Below are 19,460 nucleotides of genomic sequence, written 5' to 3' on the forward strand. Positions count from 1 at the left end.
TCAAGTCTTTGGTTTACATGTGAAGAAAGTAATGTGCCCCCAGAGGTAAAGTGACTTGCCCAAGACCACACAGTGAGTTAATAAACAGCAACACTGGGATTAGAACTCGGGTCTCTTGTCACCTAAGAGAGTTTACTTTTTCCCTATACAATACTGCTCCCCCGCAGGGGGACGGGGGTGCTGGAGGAAGGCCTAGGGATGGGATCATAGCAGTTTGGAGTTGGAGAGAGAGCCTTAGAGATGCTCTGGTCCATCCTCCACACTTGACAGATGAGAAGAGTGAGGCCAGGGTGATAACTGACATGTCCAGAGCCAGACATGTCTCTCTCTGTCACCACAGAGCAGTAGTAAACCCAGCGTCCTGACACTAAGGTCCCAGGTCCTTTTCATACTACCTTGCAAAACTGGATTCCAAATTGCTTTTTTTCTATGCAAATCTAAACCTCACTCCAAATGCCAGCAGTTTACAATTAGAACAGCTGTTTAGTTTGGGGAGTTTTTTCCCAAATAGAATCTCATTCTCATTTTCTCTCTCTCTCTCAATTCTTATTAAGGATGATATACTAGAAGGGGGAGCAGGGGGAAGTTCAGTGGAAGACCTTGGTAGAAAAAAGGTAAAAATTTGATAGATTCTCTGAAATCTAGGGAGGTCCTCAAAGCCAGGAAATAATTTAGAGGCCAGCCCCCAGCCTATCTCAGCCAGCTCACCACTGGTCCCGCCCAACTCACAATAGGCCTTCAGAAGACCCAGGCTTCCCTTTGGCAGCTGCATCTGGTGAACACCAACGGAAATCCCTGGTATTTTTCTTTGCATGCGACCAACCGTGGAGATGTAGGTCAGGCATTGCTGGCCTGGCAGTTAGAACAGCTCTATCTCTACCCCCTGCACCTGCAGCCATGTTTGCTAAGCCCTGTGGGGATGGGAAAAGGATGTTCCCCTCCAAACAGGGATCAAATCCTCAAGGGCCCATGTAGGCGGAGCTGGCTGGGACTTAGGAGGGTGCTGGAAGAGACCATTTGGAATGTGGGGACTAGGAGGGTGTCTCTGTCTCTTTCCCCCTTAATGTCTAATGCCTGCTGTGGTTAGTAGTAGCAGGGTTGGTGGTCCTCTGCTCAGCACAGCTTAGCATCATCATCACTGATGGAGGAGGCTGGGAAGGTCTCAGCTTCACCCTGGGCTCAGCTGGGCCCCTAGGCCTGCACCTGAACCCCCATGCCTGTCTGGTGTTTACGGGATTGAAGCTGCCACCCTTTGGGACCCAGCCTGTTTTCATTTCTGCTCTCAGCTATCTGGTCTCCGCAGACCTCACCTACAGGTTTATGCATGCCCGTCCCCCACGATGCAGCCCCACGAGGCTCCTCCTGCCTGGCATACTCCTCTTTGGCCTTTGTTCTCTTCAGCAGAGCTGCCAGTTCTGTGCCTGGCCAAGGGGAGAGCTTTCTTGTCCCCTCAGATAAGCTCTGTTGGTCCATCCTAGCTGTACCGTCCCAAGATTCAATCTCTCTGCCTGCACTCTGGGGGGCGGGGCTGTGGTTCCAAGGCAGGGAAGGGGCACCTGTGTGGCTGCTCTGGACCGGCCTCTAATGGGCTGGTTGATTTTGTCCTGAGCTTTCTCCTGCCCTAGACTTCATGTATCTCCTTTGTAAAGATGTGGGACCAAGATCAGTACCTGTACCATTGATCTTTACGGTAACTTATAGTTGATATTCAGATAAACATTTAAGATTTTTAATAGTGTTTTTATTTTATGTTGATTTCCATCTGTGGCAAATGATACTGGTTTTCTATTTATAGTAGTGTTCATAATAATATAAGTTGCCTTTTCATTCCATTTATTCATTTAGCAAATACTTACTGAGTGTCTGCTCTGTGCCAAGCACCATTCTAGCTACTGGGGATATCTGCCTTCATGGAGTTTACATTCTAAAAAGACAGGGAATGATGGTGGGGGTGGAGGGTGGCTAGGTATCTTTTGGTATTTGTTTGTTTTAATAAAGAGTGATTGGGAAAGGCTTCTCTGAGGAGGAGCCACGTGAGGAGAGATCTGCATGACCTGAAGGAGTAAACCATGTAACAATCTGTGGTAAGGACATTCTAGACAGAGGGTACAGGTACAGAGACCCCAAGGTGAGAAGGGTGTTCTTGGCATGTTTGAGGAAGAGCAGAGGAGACCAGGGTGGCTAGAACAGAGTGAGCAGAGGAGAGAGTGGTAGAAGACAGAGGTTTGTGTGAGCCGTGGTGAGACACTGTGGCTCTTCCTCTGGGTGAGATGGGAAGGCGGGGGAGTGTTTTGACCAGACAGGCTCGGGTCCAACTGCTTTTATTTATTTATTTTTATTTATTTATTTTTAAATTATTTATTTATTTATTTTTGGCTGCGTTGGGTCTTCGTTGCTACGTGCGGATTTTCTCTAGTTGCAGTGAGCGGGGGCTATTCTTTGTTGCAGCGCGCAGGCTTCTCATTGCGGTGGCTTCTCTTGTTGTGGAGCACGGGCTCTAGGCACGTGGGCTTCAGTAGTTGTGGTACGTGGGCTCAGTAGTTGTGGCTTGCGGGCTCTAGAGTACAGGCTCAGTAGTTGTGGTGCACGGGCTTATTTGCTCTGCGGCCTGTGGGATCTTCCCGGACCAGGGCTCGAACCCGTGTCCCCTGCATTGGCAGGTGGATTCTTAACCACTGTGCCACCAGGGAAGCCCTAATTTTTTTTTAATTTTTATTTTTTGACCACGCTGTGTGGCACGCGGGATCCTAGTTCCCCGACCAGGGATCGAACCTGTGCTCCCTGCACTGGGAGCACAGAGTCTTAACCACCAGACCACCAGGGGAAGTCCCCCGACTGCTTTTAGAAGGACCCTTCTGGCTGCTGTGTGAGGGACCAGAGAGGGAAGTAAGAAGCTGAGAGATCAGTAAGGAGGGTGTTATAACAATACAGGCAGAAGATGATGTTGGCTTGGACGTGGGGGTGGTGAGAAGTGGTGGGATTTTGGATAAATTCTGAGTATGTATCCAGAGGAATTTGCTGACAGATCAGAGCTAGAGAGGACTTAAGGATCTTGACTCCAAGGTGTTCCAGGCTTCAGTACCTGGACGGATGAAGCTGCTACCATTCAGTAAAAGGGGGAAAGATGCAGAAAGAACAAGTTGGGGGATTGGTTAAGAATTTTCAATACATTTAAGTGTTTAAAAAGTGAGTCAATTGATAGAAAAATGTTAATAATAATCATGACACATGGGTAAGGCCAAAACAGTGACAGCTAAAATTGTGCATAGAGTGGGCCAGATGTGTCTGTGCTTCCTTCCAGTTCTAAAATTCTGCTTTGGTGATTTCAGACCTCTAAGTCTCCCATTCATGAAGAATGGGAACTTGACACTCAGCCTAGAATGTAATGGATGCAGAAGGAATGACAGGAGAGGAATCCCTTAGGCTAGGCTTACCTGTTGTTAATTTGGAAGGACTTGGAAAGCTCTTGCACACATCCTGGCCTCCTAGCATTGCCTCATTTACTCACTCACTGAGCACTTTCTGCCTAGCAGGCCCTGGACACACACAGCACAGCTCTAATGCCCCTTCCCTCCCCATAGAAATCAAGCTATCCCCACCCCTACCCTGGGCCTGGCTACTCCATGATCCTGCACATGGCTGGAGGTCAGGTGAGCAAATGGCTTTGATAGCAGAAATGGTTTTGTCTCTTTCTTCATCCCACAGGGTTCCCATAGTTATCAAGCTGGAAAAAAATCCCCTGCCTTTTGTAGATGAGAAACAAGGCCAGAGAAGAAAGCAACTCCCATAGTCCACATCCAATCCATTAGCAAATCCTTTCAGCTCTACTTTTTTAAAAAATTTATTTATTTATTTAATTTTGGCTGCGTTGGGTCTGCGTTGCTGCACGCAGGCTTTCTCTAGTTGTGGTGAGTGGGGGCTACTCTTCGTTGTGGTGCGCAGGCTTCTTATTGCAGTGGCTTCTCTTGTTGCGGAGCATGGGCTCTAGGCGTGCGGGCTTCAGTAGTTGTGGCGCAAGGGCTCAGTAGTTGTGGCTCACGGGCTCTAGAGCGCAGGCTCAGTAGTTGTGGTGCACGGGCTTAGTTGCTCCGCGGCATGTGGGATCTTCCCGGACCAGGGCTTGAACCTGTGTCCCCTGCATTGGCAGGTGGATTCTTAACCACTGCGCCACCAGGGAAGTCCTCGGCTCTACTTTTAAAAATAAATTCTGAATCTGACTGCTTCTCTCCAGCTTCCCTGGCACCATCCTGGTTAAGCCACCCTCATGTTTTTCCCAGATGACTGCATCAGCTCCTCACCAGACCTCTTGCTTCCACCCTTACCCCTGGAGATCTCCACCCAGCAACCAGAGGGAGTCTGTTAAAATCAAAGTCAGATCATGTCCCTCTCCTGCTCAGAACCCTGCAGTGTTCCCATGTCACTCGAAGGACAGGCTCAAGTCTTTAAATGGCCTTACAGGCCCTGCACAATCTGGCCCTTGGCTACTTCCAGACCCCACGCTATCATTCTCCCCTCATTCACTCAGCTTCAGCCACACTGACGTCTTTCCTGTTCCTGGAGTACCCCAGGTGTGTTCCTGCCTCAGGGCCTGGCACTTGCTCTTCCCTCTGCCTTTCCTCAGATCCTTGCAGTGCCGGTTCCTCATTTCATTCAGGGCTCTGATCAGATGTCACCTCCTAAAGAAGCTTTCCCTGACCAGGGTTTTAATTCTGCCCTCTTCCATGTTTCTCGCTAACCCCTTTCTCTCATTTAGTTTTCTCTTTAACACTTATCACCATCTGACATTTGTTTGTTGCCTGTCTCTTCCCGTTAAATGATAAACTTATGCAGGTAGGAATTTTCTTCTAATTTAGTCACTGCTTTATCCCCAGCACTTAACATGGTGCCTGGCATTTAGTGGGCTCTTAATAAAGATTTATGGAATGAATGAGTGTCCAGAGCTAAGCAGGGAATCCTCCTACAACCCCACAGGTCAGCCCACAAAGGGGTCATGGTCTGTCTTTAAAAACTCAGCTAACAGCTCCACCAAAGCTTTTTGGCATGGCTTTTGTTTCCAAGATAATGACCAGGTGGAGGGAGGGACTCTGCAAGGACTGACCTTGCAGGGGCTGAGTTGGGGGGCAGTGGGGAAGCACAGAGCAGCCATCCGCATACCTCTGTCCTTCCCACCCCCAAGGCACCCCGGGGGGGAACCAAGAGACATGCCTCTGCCCTGTCCTCAAAGTCATCTCTGATGCAAGGCCCAAGATCCTCAGTAAGTAGTGGGCAGTGGGTGGGTGAAAGGGGAAGGAAGGAAGAGCTTAGTCACATCCTTCTGCATCTGTCCTATTGCGCTGGCAGATCTAACGAGCTGTGGAGTCAGACACCCTCACTTGGTAACCAGAGATCTCAGGCAGAGTCTCCTCACCTCTCTGAGCCTTAGTTTCCTCGTTGGTAAAATGGGGACAACACCTACTTGGAAGATTTTGAGAATTCAAGCAGAGGCTGAGTCAGTATGAGCTGTTTTGGGGGTTTTTTTGGTTGTTTTGGGAGGGTTTTTTTGTTTGTTTGTAGCTATAAATAATGAGAATACCACATGAGAAGCACAAATGGAGCCATTCATTTTTAGCTATAAAAAAATAACAGCTAACATTTATTGAGCACTTTCCATGGACCATTTAATTCTTGCTGCTAAGCCTGTGATGTAAGGACAGTGTTCTCACTTTGTAGACAGGCCCCTGGGCTTGGAAAGGAAAGGTAAAGTCTTGCCCCAGGTCCCACAAGTAGGCAGTCACAGAGCTGGGCTTGGAACCCGCACTTTTGTGCTCCAGGGGTCAAGAGGCCTTGCGGGGGAGTCCCTTCACCTCGTCAGGTCTCAGTTTTCCATCTGTTTAGGGTGGGGGTTGAGCTAGACATCTCTGTGAACCACAGGTCATGCCACATGAGGTGGGACAGTGAGTTGCTTCTGGGCTTGCCTGGTGATGGTGGTGGTGATCTTCTGCAGTTTGTTGGTGCTGTGGGCACTGACCGTGAACAGCAAACCTCCAGATGGCCCCTCGTCAGCGTCATGGCTACAAGAGTACTTCAGCTCTCCTGGCACCGTCTCAGGCATCTTGCTGTTCTGTACCTTGAGGGGGCTGGTGGACTGGGGTGAAGATGAAACGGGGAGACTAGAAGGAACCAGAATGTAGGAAATGCACCCGGAGGGAGCCTTCAGCTCTGAGGTTTTGGTTACAAGGGTGTGTGTGTGACCATTCGTATGTGGTGGGGGCTGCAGGGATTTGCTCCCGTCCCCAAATCCTCCAGAGCCGTTGCCTTCTGCTGTGGAATTCCAAACATTTCCCATCAGATAAAGGTGGCTGAAAATACCCGGGACTTGTCTGGACTAGTTGGAGGCAGTGCTGGGGTGAAGAGGTTGAGGCCACTGGGGCGCAGCCCGGCAAGGTCTGGCACTCTGAGGAGCTGGCCCTGGTCACAGACATGCCCATTGCCCTTTTCCCCTGGAATCTGCAGGTTTGAGGGCAAGGCTCAGCAGGCTTTAAAGTGGAGGCAACAAGTTCTTCTACTCCAGAATGTTGCCTCTCACCTTCTGCACTAAATTATTGGATCTTTTGGATACCCCTGAGAGAGAACACAGGTAGTCACTTACTTGCCCGTGTGTGAATTATTTTCATCCTCCTCATGCTGCAGCACTGGTAAGAGTCCTTTGAGACGATCCCCTTCATTTTACAGATGAGGAAAGTCCCAGACTTTCCCAGCATCCCAGACAGCGGAATGGACTCACCCCAAGCAAGCCAGTGACAGAGCTGGGACACGAAACCCACACCTGCTGATGCTCAGCCCATTGCTCTTTTTTTCACAGCATGCAGCATTGATCAGCACCAGATGAGGGAGTGGGGGCAGCTCTGGGCAGAAAGGAGGAGGGAGTGGCTGCTTTGGACCATGGAGTATTTGGAGGCATAGACCCCAAAAAGCAGCAGAGTTTTAGGGAGGGGTTGGCCCCAGAGACCAAGCCCCTGTTCCTTTTGTAGATTGCTACCCTAGTCCCTCCTGCCTGTTGCCTCAACACAATGCAGAAGATGCCTTTTCCAGAACTTTCTCATGAGCCTGGGAGAACTTGGTGTCTGGGGAGCCCCAGGTACCCTGCCCAATCACCTGGTGCCTTGGGGCCTCCTCCTAGTTTTGCCAGGCAATGAGGGTGGGGATGAAGCGAGAGGGAACTGGCCTTCTTCCCTTCCCACCAGTCAGCCGTACTCATCAGCACCTTCTCTGGGCCCAGCACTGGACTAGGCCTGGGGGACAGAGCTCATGGTCAGAAATGAGCAGCTCAGCAAACTGGTGAGAGAGCCGAAGGAGACTTGGAAGGGGAGAGCAGGAGGCCTCCTTGAGGAAGTGGCCTGTAGGTTAAGACCTAAGAGATAAGCAGGAGAGAGTTCGGCATAGGGACCAACATGAGCAAAGGTCCTGAGGCCGAACAGAACATGGCATGTGAGGAATAAGCAGCCTGGCCCTAGACAAAGCTAAGGAAACCCTGCAGACCATGGAGAAAGCTCTAAGACTCAAGCTGAGCCTTGGTCTAATAATAAGAGCAGTATAATAGCTGACATTTACTTAAAGTCTACTATGTGTCACGTATAGTTCTAAGCCCTTTATATGTATTACTATTGAATTTTCACAATGTTCTTGTGAAATAAGTACATTTTTAATCCCCATGTTATAGATGAGGTCCAAAGCTAAACATCTTAGTCTAATTGCAAGACTTTTGGGGTACCTGCCTATTCTTTGCTCTGGCAGCCCAGTTTCGTGGAGAAAAAGAAGTTAATTTGTCACCAGCCTTGGCCTCATCCGGATAGCACTGCCATTTTACAAATGAGGAAGCTGATACTCAGAGAGCAGCAGGACCTGGTCCAGGGCAAGGCTGGCATAGCTTCCTCTGCCAGCTCATGTTGCCTTCTTGGATAGCCCTTGGGACAGAGTTGGAGGAGAGCAGCAGAGGAGAGAGAACCAGAACTAAGGCCCAGCCATGGCGGGAGGTAGAGGGAAAGAGGCAAAAGTTTTCCAGGAGAGCTGATCAAAGGGAAAACTTTTCCAAAAGAGCTGTCCAAAGATGAAATGCTCCACACAGGAGGGAAGGAGCCCCTTCTCACAAGTGTGTAAGCAGAGAATGCCCTGGAGATACTCCGTGAGTATGGACCATCTGGAGTGAAACAGACCTACTATACAAGATACCCATCCAACCTTCCATGTGATGCTCAAGCTCACCCCTAACTCATCTGGATCTGGATGCTCCACCTTTCTTTTTGTTTTTTTCCTTTCAGTTTTATTGAAATATATTTGACATACAGTACTGTATAAGTTTAAAAGGTTTATAGCATAAAGATTTGATTTACATACATCATAAAGTGATTACCACAGTAAGTTTAGTGAACATCTGTCATCTCGTATAGGTACAAAATCAAATAGAAAAAAAATTTTTTTCCTTATGATGAGAACTCTTAGGATTTATTCTCTTAAAAACTTTAATATATAACATACAGCAGTGTTAATTACATTTATCATGTTGTACATTACATCCCTAGTGCTAATTTATCTTATAATTGGAAGTTTGTACCTTTTGACCACCTTCTTCCTTTCCCCTCCCCTCACCTCCCCCCGGCCCCTGCCTCTGGTAACCACAAATCTGATCTCTTTTTCTATGAGTTTGTTTGTTTGTTTTTTAAGTATAATTGACCTACAATGCTGCATTAGTTCCTGCTATACAACGAAGTGATTCGGTATTTCTATACAATTCAAACTGATCACCACAGTAAGTCTAGTTAAGATAAGTCACCATACAAAGATACTACATAGTTATTGACTATATTCCCCACGCTGTACATTTCATACCCGAGACTCATTTATTTTGCAACTGGAAGTTTATATCTCTTAATCTCCCTCACCTATTTCTTTCCTCCCCCGAGCCCCCTCCCCTCTGTCAGACACCTGTTCTCTGTATCTATAACTCTGTTTATGTTTTGTTATGTTTGTTCATTTGTTTTGTTTTGATTGAGATTCCACATATAAGTGAAATCATATAGAATTTGCCTTTCTCTGACTTATTTCACTAAGCATAGTACCCTCTAGTCCCTCCATGTTGTCACAAATGGCAAGACTTCATTCTTTTTTATGGCTAATATTCTGTTGCGTGTGTGTGTGTGTGTGTGTATCATCTTCTTTATCCATTCATCTGTTAATGGGCACTTCGGTTGCTTCCATATCTTGGCTATTGCAAATAATGCTGCAGTGAACATACGGGTGCATATATCTTTTCTAATTAGTGTTTTTGTTTTCTTCAGATAAATACACAGGGAGTGGTATTGCTGGATCATATGGTAGTTCTAGTTTTAATTTTCTAAGGAATCTCCATACTGTTTTCCATAGTGGCTGCACCAGTTTACATTCCCAGCAGCAGTGCATGAGGGTTCCCTTTTCTCCACGTCCCCACCAACAGTTGTTATTTGTTGCCTTTTCGATAATAGCCATTCTGACAGGTGTGAAGTGATATCTCATTGTGGTTTTGGTTTGCATTTCCCAATGTTTTGTGATGTTGAGCATCTTTTCATGTGCCTGTTGGCCATCTGTATGTCTTCCTTGGAAAAATGTCTATTCAGATCCTCTGCCCATTTTGTAATCTGGTTATTTGTTTTTTTGAGTTGTATGAATTCTTTGTATATTTTGGATATTAACTGATTATCGGCTATATCATTTGCAGATATCGTCTCCCATTCAATAGGTGGCCTTTTAGTTTTGTTGATAGTTTCCTTCACCATGCAAAAGCTTTTTAGTTTAATGTACTCCCATTTGTTTATTTTTACTTTTGTTTCCCTTGCCTCAGGGGACATATCCAAAAAACATTACAAATCAAAGAACATACCACCTGTGTTTTCTTCTAGGAGTTTTATGGTTTCAGGTCTTACATTTAAGTCTTTAATCCATTTTGAATTTATTTTTGTGCATGGTGTGAGAAAATCATCCAGTTTGACTCTTTTGTATGTAGTTGTCCAGTTTTCCCAGTGGCATTTGTTGCAGAGGCTGTCTTTCCCTGTTGTATCTTCTTGCCTCCTTTGTCATAGATTAATTGCCCATATAAGTGTGGGTTCATTTCTGGTCTCTCTGTTCTGTTCCATTGATCTATGTGTCTGTTTCTGTGTTGGTACCATACTGTTTTGATTACTGTAGCTTTGTAATATAGTTTGAAATCAGGGAGAATGATACCTCCAGCTTTGTTCTTCTTTCTCAAGATTGTTTTGGCTATTGGGGGTCTTTTGTGTTTCCATACAAATTTTATGATTATTTGTTCTTGTTCTGTGAAAAATGCCATTAGTATTTTGATAGAGATTGCACTGAATCTGTAGATTTGCACTCCACCTTTCTGAACCTCATCTGGGAAGTGAGGATGAGTTAGGGGTAAGCTTGAGCATCACATGGAAGGTTGGATGGGTATCTTGTAAGGTCACTTTTGAGTCTCTGACTCTGTTTCAAGGGTGAGCCTTGGTCCTTCTCACCCTGGACACTGGGAGAGGAATGAAAGGCTGTGGCCATCTACTCATGAAAGAATAGGGAGTTAGTTACCAAGGATGAGATGAGAGAGGATTGAGATGAGGGGAGTTCTCAGACTGCCAGGGAATGAATGCTTATGAGCAGATAGCAGCTGCCCAGGAGCCATTAAGCATTTGAGCTCTGGAGCCAGACTGCCTGAATTCAAATCCCTACTCAGCGATTTATAACTGTATGGCCTTGGGAGGTCATTTGACCTCTCCGTGCCTGTTTCCTCATCTGTAACATGGAGAGTAATGATAGCACTTACTTCATGGGGTTATTATGAGGATTAAGTGAATTTGCATACATGACGAAGCTCTTAGCACCATGCCTGGTGCATGGTAAGTGCTCGGTAAAGAGCAGCCATCACTCCCTGGGAAGGTGGTCGAGAGCCCCAAAATGAGCATCTGTGCCCCCAGTAAATGCTTTTCTGAATTATCTCTCTCTGCCTCCAAGACTAGCACTCCACTTCTGAGCTGAGGAGGTGGAGAGCCCACGCTCGCACTGCTGGGCGCGATAGCTTTCTCAATTCTCCAGCGGAGGTGTTATCTCCTCCCGGCACAACCACTTCCTTTTCTGAGAAGTAAGCACATCTGTCAGGCTTAGCTTCTTAGAACTAATGGTGGGGGAGGAGGCGGGGGAGGAGAGGCTGGCAGCTGACAGGGGCAGACTTAGAGAAAGATTAACACGAAGTTTGCTGTGAGGATGCTCCAAATATTACCTACAGCCCGGATGGCTTGGGCCCCCCATGCCACCCTCCTCAGCCAGTAACACCAAGGTCACCTTGCTTTACCAAGTGCTTTCATCCCCTGGTCTCACCAGCACTGCCTTGTGAGGTCAAAGCAGGAGAAACTAAGGCTCAGAAGTAGAGCAGCCTGCTGTGCCGCCCACAGCTGGGCTGGCTAGACTGAGGTGTCAGCCCAGCAATCTGGCAACCAATGTCTTTGCCCTGCCCCACTGAGCCGCCTCTCTGAGTTGCCCACATCCAGGCCTGTGTTCCCCAGGGTAGAGGAGAGAGGCTGTGTTCCTCTCACATTGCTGAGGCCAACAGCTCCCCCAAGAAAGCCAAGGGAAGTGGATTCCAACCACAAACCTCACTTCTTCCGAGTCTCCGCCTGCTGCTCCCTGCCAAGAGAGTGATAAGACCTCTTCGTTTGCCCCACCACCCACCTTCCTGCCATCTCCTTGGGATCTCCTAGCAAGGCCTCATTTGTCTATTCAGCTGGCATTTTTCAGCCTCTCCCCCAGGGAAACTGAGGCCAGGAGCAGAAAGTGACTCACGGCCTGCCCCTGCAGGGCTGTGGTGAGGCCGGGTAAGGTACAGTGTTGATGTCCCTGGCACTTTCCCTGGGCTGCTAGGAGCCCCTTCCTCTTCTCCACCTACCTCTTTCCTGAAATAACCAAGCAGGAAGGAAGCAGTGGGCCTGGGCCCTCCAGAGTCACCCTAAAGGAAGGAAGGGCCTGTCTGGCAGAGGTGCTTGTTCTCCACTGAAGCCAGGACGGAAGGGTTTCACTTTCTCTCCTCGCCTTCGTCACATCCTTTTCCTGTGGCACCCAGTTCCCCTCAGCTGGCTAGGGGCCAGAACTCATTCATTCAGCTGGTGGCCTCAGGCCACCTTCCTCCTCCTAGAGGAACTCAGGGCTATAGGCCTGGCCCAGAATATGAACTGGCTTCTCTACTTATCCACTTGGGACAGGTCTCTCAGTATCTCTGAGCCTCGGCTTACCTGGGCTTAGAGTGAGGACCTCCTTCAGTAACAGAAGTGCATGCACCTGGCCCATGATGGGGCCTTGAGGCGAATTATCCTTTTGAAAGTGAGCAGAGTGCTGTGTAGAGGTTAGGAGCAAAGGCACTGGAGCCAGATTGTTGGTGCAGGCAACCCAGCCATGTCACCAGGTCACTGTGTGATCTTGGGCAAGTCACACATCATCTGTGGGCCTCGGGTCCATCAGCTGTATGCTGGGTTAATAGTAGTACCCACTGGCTGACAGAGCGTAGAGACAGTTAAGTAAACTAATCCACAGAAAGGGCCAAGAAGAGTGTCTTGCAAGGTAAGTGCTCAGGAAAAGTCAGCCACTGCTGCCACCACTGAAGAGGCTAGTTCTCTGTGGGTGGAGACAGCAGGGACCCAAGATGGCAGGATTGGACGTCAGAATGAGCAGGAGGCCAGAACTCAGACAAATCCCAGTCCTACCACTTCCTAGATAGAGCTTGTGGGGAAACGCTGAAGCCTCCATCTTCACGTCTGTAGAATGAGGCTCTGATAAATGTTCTGAGGATTAACTGAAAGTAGTCATTCATTTGTTCATCTCAAATAGGTTCATTTAGAACGGCACCTGCTATGTTCCAGGTATAGCACCAGGTTCTTGAGGTACAAGTGACAAAAACTACACGCAGTCTAGTGGGGGAGACAGGACAAAAAACAATCACTCAAGTGAATGTGATTGTGATTGTGCAGGGAGTATGGCCTCCTTGGAGTAAAGTGCTTTAGCTCAGTCCCTGGCACAGGTAAAACATTCAGCTGTGTGATAAAGGTCAGCTGCCATAATAACAGATATTTTATTGTTATTTAAAAAGTGAGGACACTATGGGCTGGAGAATCGAAGTAACCTGCTCAAAATCTCACTGCTAGGAAGAAGCATGGAGACGTGGGAGGTGAGAGAGGAGAAGGGTGGGGAGTGGAGGACTGACCGGATTCAAGGAGGAACTGCGCTCCAGCCCCTGGCAGGGCAGGTAGTCCGCTGGCACTTGGGCCACTGCCCCAGGGGCACTGCTGTTCCAGCCTTTCTCCTGACTTCTCCAGGGTTGCAGGGGGCCGCAGGATAACCTGCATTGTGCAGTTGGCTGTCTCTGGACAGAGATCTAGCTGAAGCCAGTCTGTGCCTGTCTGGATGGACCCCTGGCTTCAGACATGGGTCCTTGGTCCCTGCCTGCACTGAGCCCCCAGACTGATGGGCGAGACCGACATACAGAGGGCCTCAACCTAGGGACGCCCCTGCCTCAGGGCCTTTGCACTTGTTGCTTCTGGTGGAACATGCTCTTTTTCACCCGAGATTTTAATCCTCCCTTGGCCACTGCCACCTAGTCATTCAGGTCTCAGTTTAAACCTCGCTTCCCCAGAGAGGCCTTTTCTGGCCACTCCACCTACATCAGTCCCCTGGTATTCTTTATCACCTGCCCAGGACTTACTGTCTTCAAAACCTCATCATATCTGAAATTGTCTTGCTTCTTATTCTCTCTGCTTCCCACTAGGACAGTGTTTCTCAACCTTTTTCTCTCTTCACCACTTCCCACGAAGGAGTCCTTTTAGACATGTTTGTCCTAGTTGCCCTGCCGTGACTTTGAATACCACAGCTGTACTGTGATCTCTTTCTGTGCTATGCCCCCCGCCCCCCACCAATGGAGAATGCATGGACTAGAACGTAAGCTCCGTGAAAGTGGGAACCTTATTTGTCTTGTCCACTGCTGTGTCTCCAGTCCTGGGCCCGGAGCATGGTAGGCACTCAGTAGTTAACGGTGTGAACGAAGGTCCAAAAACTCTGGGAGCACGAAGGAGACATTCCTCATGGAGTTGAAGGAGGGATAAATAGGGAAGTCTTCTCGGAAGACAGGACTCCAAAGTGGAGTCGTGTAAGCTGAGTAGGGTTGGCTGACTGAGGAAGGGAGGTGTGGGGAGGGTGACCAGTTAGAGGACACAGTGCTGGCAAAGGCACAGGGGCATGAAACGCTCCGGAGTGTGGGGCTGGGCCATTCCACGCATGTGGCCAGGACTGTTGGAGGGAGGACCTTGAAAGTGGCCCCCGCCTTAGCTTCTCCTGGGGACCCTGGTTCTTGTCTCGCCACTCTGAAGGGCCCCGATGCTAGAGGGTTGAGTCCAAGCTCTATCACAAACAGGCTGTTTGAAACTGTAGAGTGCGCGAATGGGTTGGCCTTGTTGACTTGGGGGTCTGCCAGCCTAGGAGTCCACGGTTCTCCCATGGAGGTCATTAGCCACTGCCTGTCCCCAGTGGTCCTGAAAACCCCTCATGGATCCCATGGTAGTGGTCACAGCTACAAAGAGAAACTTGCCCCACTTTTGCCCTAACCCACGCTGAGGATGGGTCTCCTGAAAGCCTCTGTGACATCAGAGACCTCCCTACAGCCCACTCTTACGTCTGACGCCCTGTCCACCACGCCAGCTCTGGCTCGCAGCAGTGGGGGCTTATCTCTGCTTTTCCAGACCAGGGCAGCTCCGCAATCCTGTTTATTTATCCAGAGCAGGCGCCCGCTGAGAAAATGGCTATGTTTGTTTCCAAGTGTGTCGTGTGAACCGTGGGCTAAATATACCCACACCACTGCCTCCCCGGCACCCGCCCTGGAACAGCACGCCCCGTTTTGCTCTTGCTCTCTCTGCAAAAGCAATCCCAGAATCCTCTCTCCCCCCTCCCTAGGAGAAGGAGCTTCTGAAATGGAGATGAAGGTTGTCCAACCGCGAATGCATGGGGGTGGGGGGGCGCTGGGCAGATAGAGCCTTGTCTCCGTGGCACCGACAGGAGAATGTTCCCGCCACCCTAGAATAACTGTTCCTGGACAGTGAGCGCTTTGTGCCTTGCAGGGGCAGGGCCTGTTTACTCCAGCTCAGCCTCAGAGCCGAAAATTTCCTGTGGCTGCCAGCCCTCTACTTCAGGAAAGTTCCCATCGAGGGAGCCAGGCCTCTCCCACTTTGGCTGCAACCCAATGTCCCTGGTTTCTTGTGGGACATTTGGCCCCTTGGGATAACCCAGAGCCTTCTGGACATGGCCTCCCTCTCCCATGCTCCCCACAGCCCGGGACTCTCCCTCATCACAGATCAATCTTTTTTGTGACTTCACCTGGGCCTGCTTCACTTGGGACCAGAAAAATTTTAATTCCTGTAAGAATTTTCTGGTCTGCCAGCACCCATGGAGGCTAACCAGGATGAAGGCCAAAGAGTAAGGACGCTGGCTGCTGCCGCTGCCACTGCCCCTGCCCTTCTCTCCCCAGACCCAGCGCTCCACCTCCACCGCAGCCCCCCACATAGGGAAGTGTCCTGCTGTAGCAGCACTTGGGTTGGGGCCAGGCAGTCCTGGGTTTTGATCCTAGCTCTGCCACCTGTTAGCTGGGTGACCCCAGGCAAGGTCTTTCCGACTCTAAACCTCAGTTGTTTCACCTGTGAAATGGGGCTCAGATCGCTACATCTGGGGATTCTGATGAAGGTGAAGTGGGATGACAATGTCTGGCACTTAGAAGACATGTAAGACCTTTGTTCTACTCATGTATTTATTGAGCACCAACTATGTACCAGACACTGTTCTGGATATATAGAAACAAGACAGGCTCTCTGCCTCATCAAGCCATGACTACTGCAGGAGACAAATCAAAACAAAGACCAAGGGTAGGCTCTGCTTCTGAAAAGTGCTGAGAAGGAAAATAAAGCAAGGTGAGGGGATAGGTAGAGAGAGATCAGGGTGGTGGGTACCATTTTAGACAGGGTGGCCAGGGAAGGCGTCTCTGAGGAGATCACATTTGAGCAGAGTTAGGAGTGAAATGAGGGAGCCTGGGGTCAAGTGCTCCAGGCAGCAAGGGCAGCAGGTCCCGAGCTCAGCGGATGTTCAAGGGACAGCAAGGAGGCCAGTGCGACTAGAATGCAGTGTGCAGTGGGGAGGGGCCGGGTCCTACCGGACCTCGCTGGCCGTAGTGAGGACTTGATTCCGTGTGTGATGGGGAGCCTTGGAGAGCTTGAGATGGTGAAGTGACATGGTCTGAATGGTGGGGTTTTCCCCACCTGCCTGCCTTCCCCTCCCAATGCCTTTTCCCCAGTAGATGGTGAGCTTTCTGGAAGGGCTCTGGCTCATGCATCACTGCTACCTCCCTAATGGCTTAATAAATGTTACAGATTCTTTGAGTCAAGGTGGCAGCTCAGTGCACATGGCCCTCTGCTAGGTACCAGGGATATAAACAGACATGACGCTGGCTTTCTAAGTGCAAGGGAAAGCTGTTGGTGTGCCACGATCTGACCTATGTTTTAAAAAATCTTCTTGGCGTGGAGTTAAGGGGATGTCATCAAGACTAGAAGTAGGGCCCAGCAGATATCACAGTGAGCAAACTGGCCGGGTGGGACCTGGGGCCAACCAGAAATGGCAGGCGCTGTCTGAGGGAGCCGCCTGGTGGCTCAGCCAGTTGGGCCCAGGTAGAGGTGTGGGCCCACGATGTGAGTTCTTGGTGGAGAGGCAAGAACACAGTCTCTGGAACCAGCCAGTGATCTGTTCCCTCCCTCTGTTCCACCACAGAGTTGGGTGACCTGATCAAGTCCCTCAGTGCTCAGAGGCCAGGCTTCCTGGTCTGTCAGTGGGGAGAGACAGCATTGCTGAGAGGATTAAAGGACAAATAGGGTGTGAAGCACACTCATTAAAGGGTGCTCCAAGCTCCCCTCTCCCTGCGCCACAGGCTGACTCCACCCCAGGCCGGGTCATTTAACCCGCTGCCCCTCCTTCCCCGTATCACGTGCTTCCCTCCTGACTAGCTTCAGGGAGAGGGCTGTTGCTCACCTCCTCCTGGGCCCAGGGTCACGCCCCCTGGGGTGGGGGACAGGGCATCATAGACCCCATCCCAGTCCTGCATTGTTGTTACCCTCTCTACTCTGCCCTGCTCTGCCCACCCATCAGCCTGTCCTGGTCAGAGGCTCCCTCCAGATCTGCTCTGCTCCGCTCCTGAGTCACTCTGGGAATTGAGCCCTGGCTCTTTTCTCTCCCTCCCTCCCTCTGTTGCAGCAGTGGAAAGGCTGAGGCCTGGTGGTTCTGCACCACCCTTGGGCTCAACTCCAGGCTCCTCCGAGGCTTCCAGACCACACGTGGTCTAGCTCTCGCTCACCCCTGCACGCTCATCTCCCTTCTCCCCTCCTCTCCACCCTGCTCCAGCCCCCTGACCTCCTATCAGTTCCCTGCCCCTGCCCATCTCTTTCCCACCTCAGGTTCTGAAGTACTACTTCCTAGCTGTCTGACCTTGGACAAAACTCTTTCCCCACTCTGCACCTGTTTTCTCAGCAATAAAATGGGTTGGTTATCCCCAACCGAGGGTCAGGAAGAAGGGCAGCCCTTAACCCTTTATCTGGCCCAGAGTGGGCATGGACAGCTACAGTTTTTCATTTCACTAAGGCCATCGCATGCAGATGGTCCCCCTTTGTCCCAGCCACATTACTGTTGAGGACTCAAACAGCATGTTCCCTTCTCTTCTGTCTCCCTGCAGGACACTTTCGTGGAACTCTACGGGAACAATGCAGCAGCCGAGAGCCGGAAGGGCCAGGAGCGCTTCAACCGCTGGTTCCTGACGGGCATGACTGTGGCTGGCGTGGTTCTGCTGGGCTCGCTTTTCAGTCGGAAATGACCAGACACTGACCACCCACTCACCCGCCACCCCCATCCTGCCCTCACCACGGCCCTCCGTCCAGCCACCATCGCCACCAGGAGAACCACTACATGCAGCCCACGGCCACCCACACATCACAGGGTTGGGCCTAGACCTGGTCCCCCGCAGTTAGTTTTCTAGAATTTACCATGCTTCTGTGAAAGCCGCCTTCCCCGACACCTCAGTTCTCCCGGCCTCAAAACCCACAAAATTTCCCCAGAATCTGCCCCATGGAAGCTGACAGGTCTGGGGGGAATTGTGACTGGGGGCTGGAGTGCCCTGCCTGATTGGTGGAACCCCTGCCCCCTTAGCCTCCCTGAGGATGCTTTCCTGCCAGGGAGCTGGAAAGTTTTCTGACCCTTTTCCCCAGAAAGAGAGACTAGATTGCCTTCATTTTGATGTTTGTGGCCTCAGAATTGATCATTTCCTGTCTCTCCCTCCTCCCGGACCTGGGCTCCCCTTCCATTTATCCCCACCCTCCAAGAGCCGCTTAGGGGCCACTTCTGACTAATTAGGGTTTCAGGCTGCTTGGCATAAAGAAACAAGGACCAGGACCCCCTCCCCACCTCTGGCCTGGCCAAAGTCCCTACCGTCAATCCCAGTGTCCTCTAGAGGCCTCTGGCTAGAGGCCAGGCCCACCTGGGATGGGGGAGCTGTAGCTGCAGGAAGCACCCCAGGCCAAAGCTCGGGTGGCTCTTGCCGTTGAGCACCACCCCAGTTCCCTTCCCCTTCCCCGGCTCCCATGACCATGACTGAGGAACCGACTGGGCCCAAGATAGGTGCCCCAGAGCTCTTTATGGCCTCAGCTGCCTCGCTTCCTGCAAGGAGATCGTCCTGTGGCACCTTTGCCTTGGGCTGCTGCCCATGGGGTTCAGGGGCCTCCGCCCAGAGGTGAGGGGGAGCCATGGGGAACAGCTGTGGGAGCCCTGGGGTCTTCCCTACCTCAGGCAGGAAGGGCAGGAAAGAGAGCCTTGTGCGTGGGGTGGAGGTAGGGCTGGCTGGAGGGGCCAGTCCTGCCTGGCCTGAACGATTTGTGCCCCACCCCCGTTCAGCCTAGGCAGCCGGGCTGCCAAGGTCAGGGTGACCTGGCCGGGAGCTCTTCAGGCCTCCCTCTCTCCTCTGCTCCACCCATGGCCTGTCTCATCCCTGGGGGTCCTGGCCTAGCCCTGGCCACCCCGGGCTCTCTGCTGTACATATTTGAGACTAATTTTTATTCCTTGTGAAGATGATATACTATTTTTGTTAAGCGTGTCTGTATTTATGTGTGAGGAGCTGCTGGCTTGCTGTGCGTGTGCACGTGGAGAGCTGGTGCCCGGAGATTGAACGGCCTGATGCTCCCTCCCCTGCCCTGGTCCGGGGAAGCCAGCCGGGGGTCCTGGCTCCTGAGAGGCACCTGTCCCTCCCCCAACCCCCACCCCATACTTGTCCCAGCTCTTTGAAATAGTGTGTTTGAAAGTGAAGGTACAGTACAGTAATAAACTGTGTTGACTCAGTGAACAAA

The 19,460-nt window shown here is 50.6% G+C and overlaps 1 protein-coding gene across 5 annotated transcripts in view; it reads left to right on the forward strand.

Moving 5' to 3' along the window:
* The window catches only part of BCL2L1 (BCL2 like 1), a 51,839-nt gene extending 32,379 nt beyond the window's left edge, over nucleotides 1-19,460 (forward strand). For all 5 annotated transcript variants that reach the window (XM_061208122.1, XM_061208123.1, XM_061208124.1 and 2 more), the window contains exon 3: nucleotides 17,801-19,460. In XM_061208122.1, coding sequence (XP_061064105.1) covers nucleotides 17,801-17,938 — 138 coding nt within the window. In that variant the 3' untranslated portion in view covers nucleotides 17,939-19,460. The remainder of the gene's footprint in view (nucleotides 1-17,800) is intronic.

The sequence above is a fragment of the Eubalaena glacialis genome, chromosome 13, assembly GCF_028564815.1.
Source record: "Eubalaena glacialis isolate mEubGla1 chromosome 13, mEubGla1.1.hap2.+ XY, whole genome shotgun sequence".
Classification (NCBI taxonomy): Eukaryota; Metazoa; Chordata; class Mammalia; order Artiodactyla; family Balaenidae; genus Eubalaena; species Eubalaena glacialis.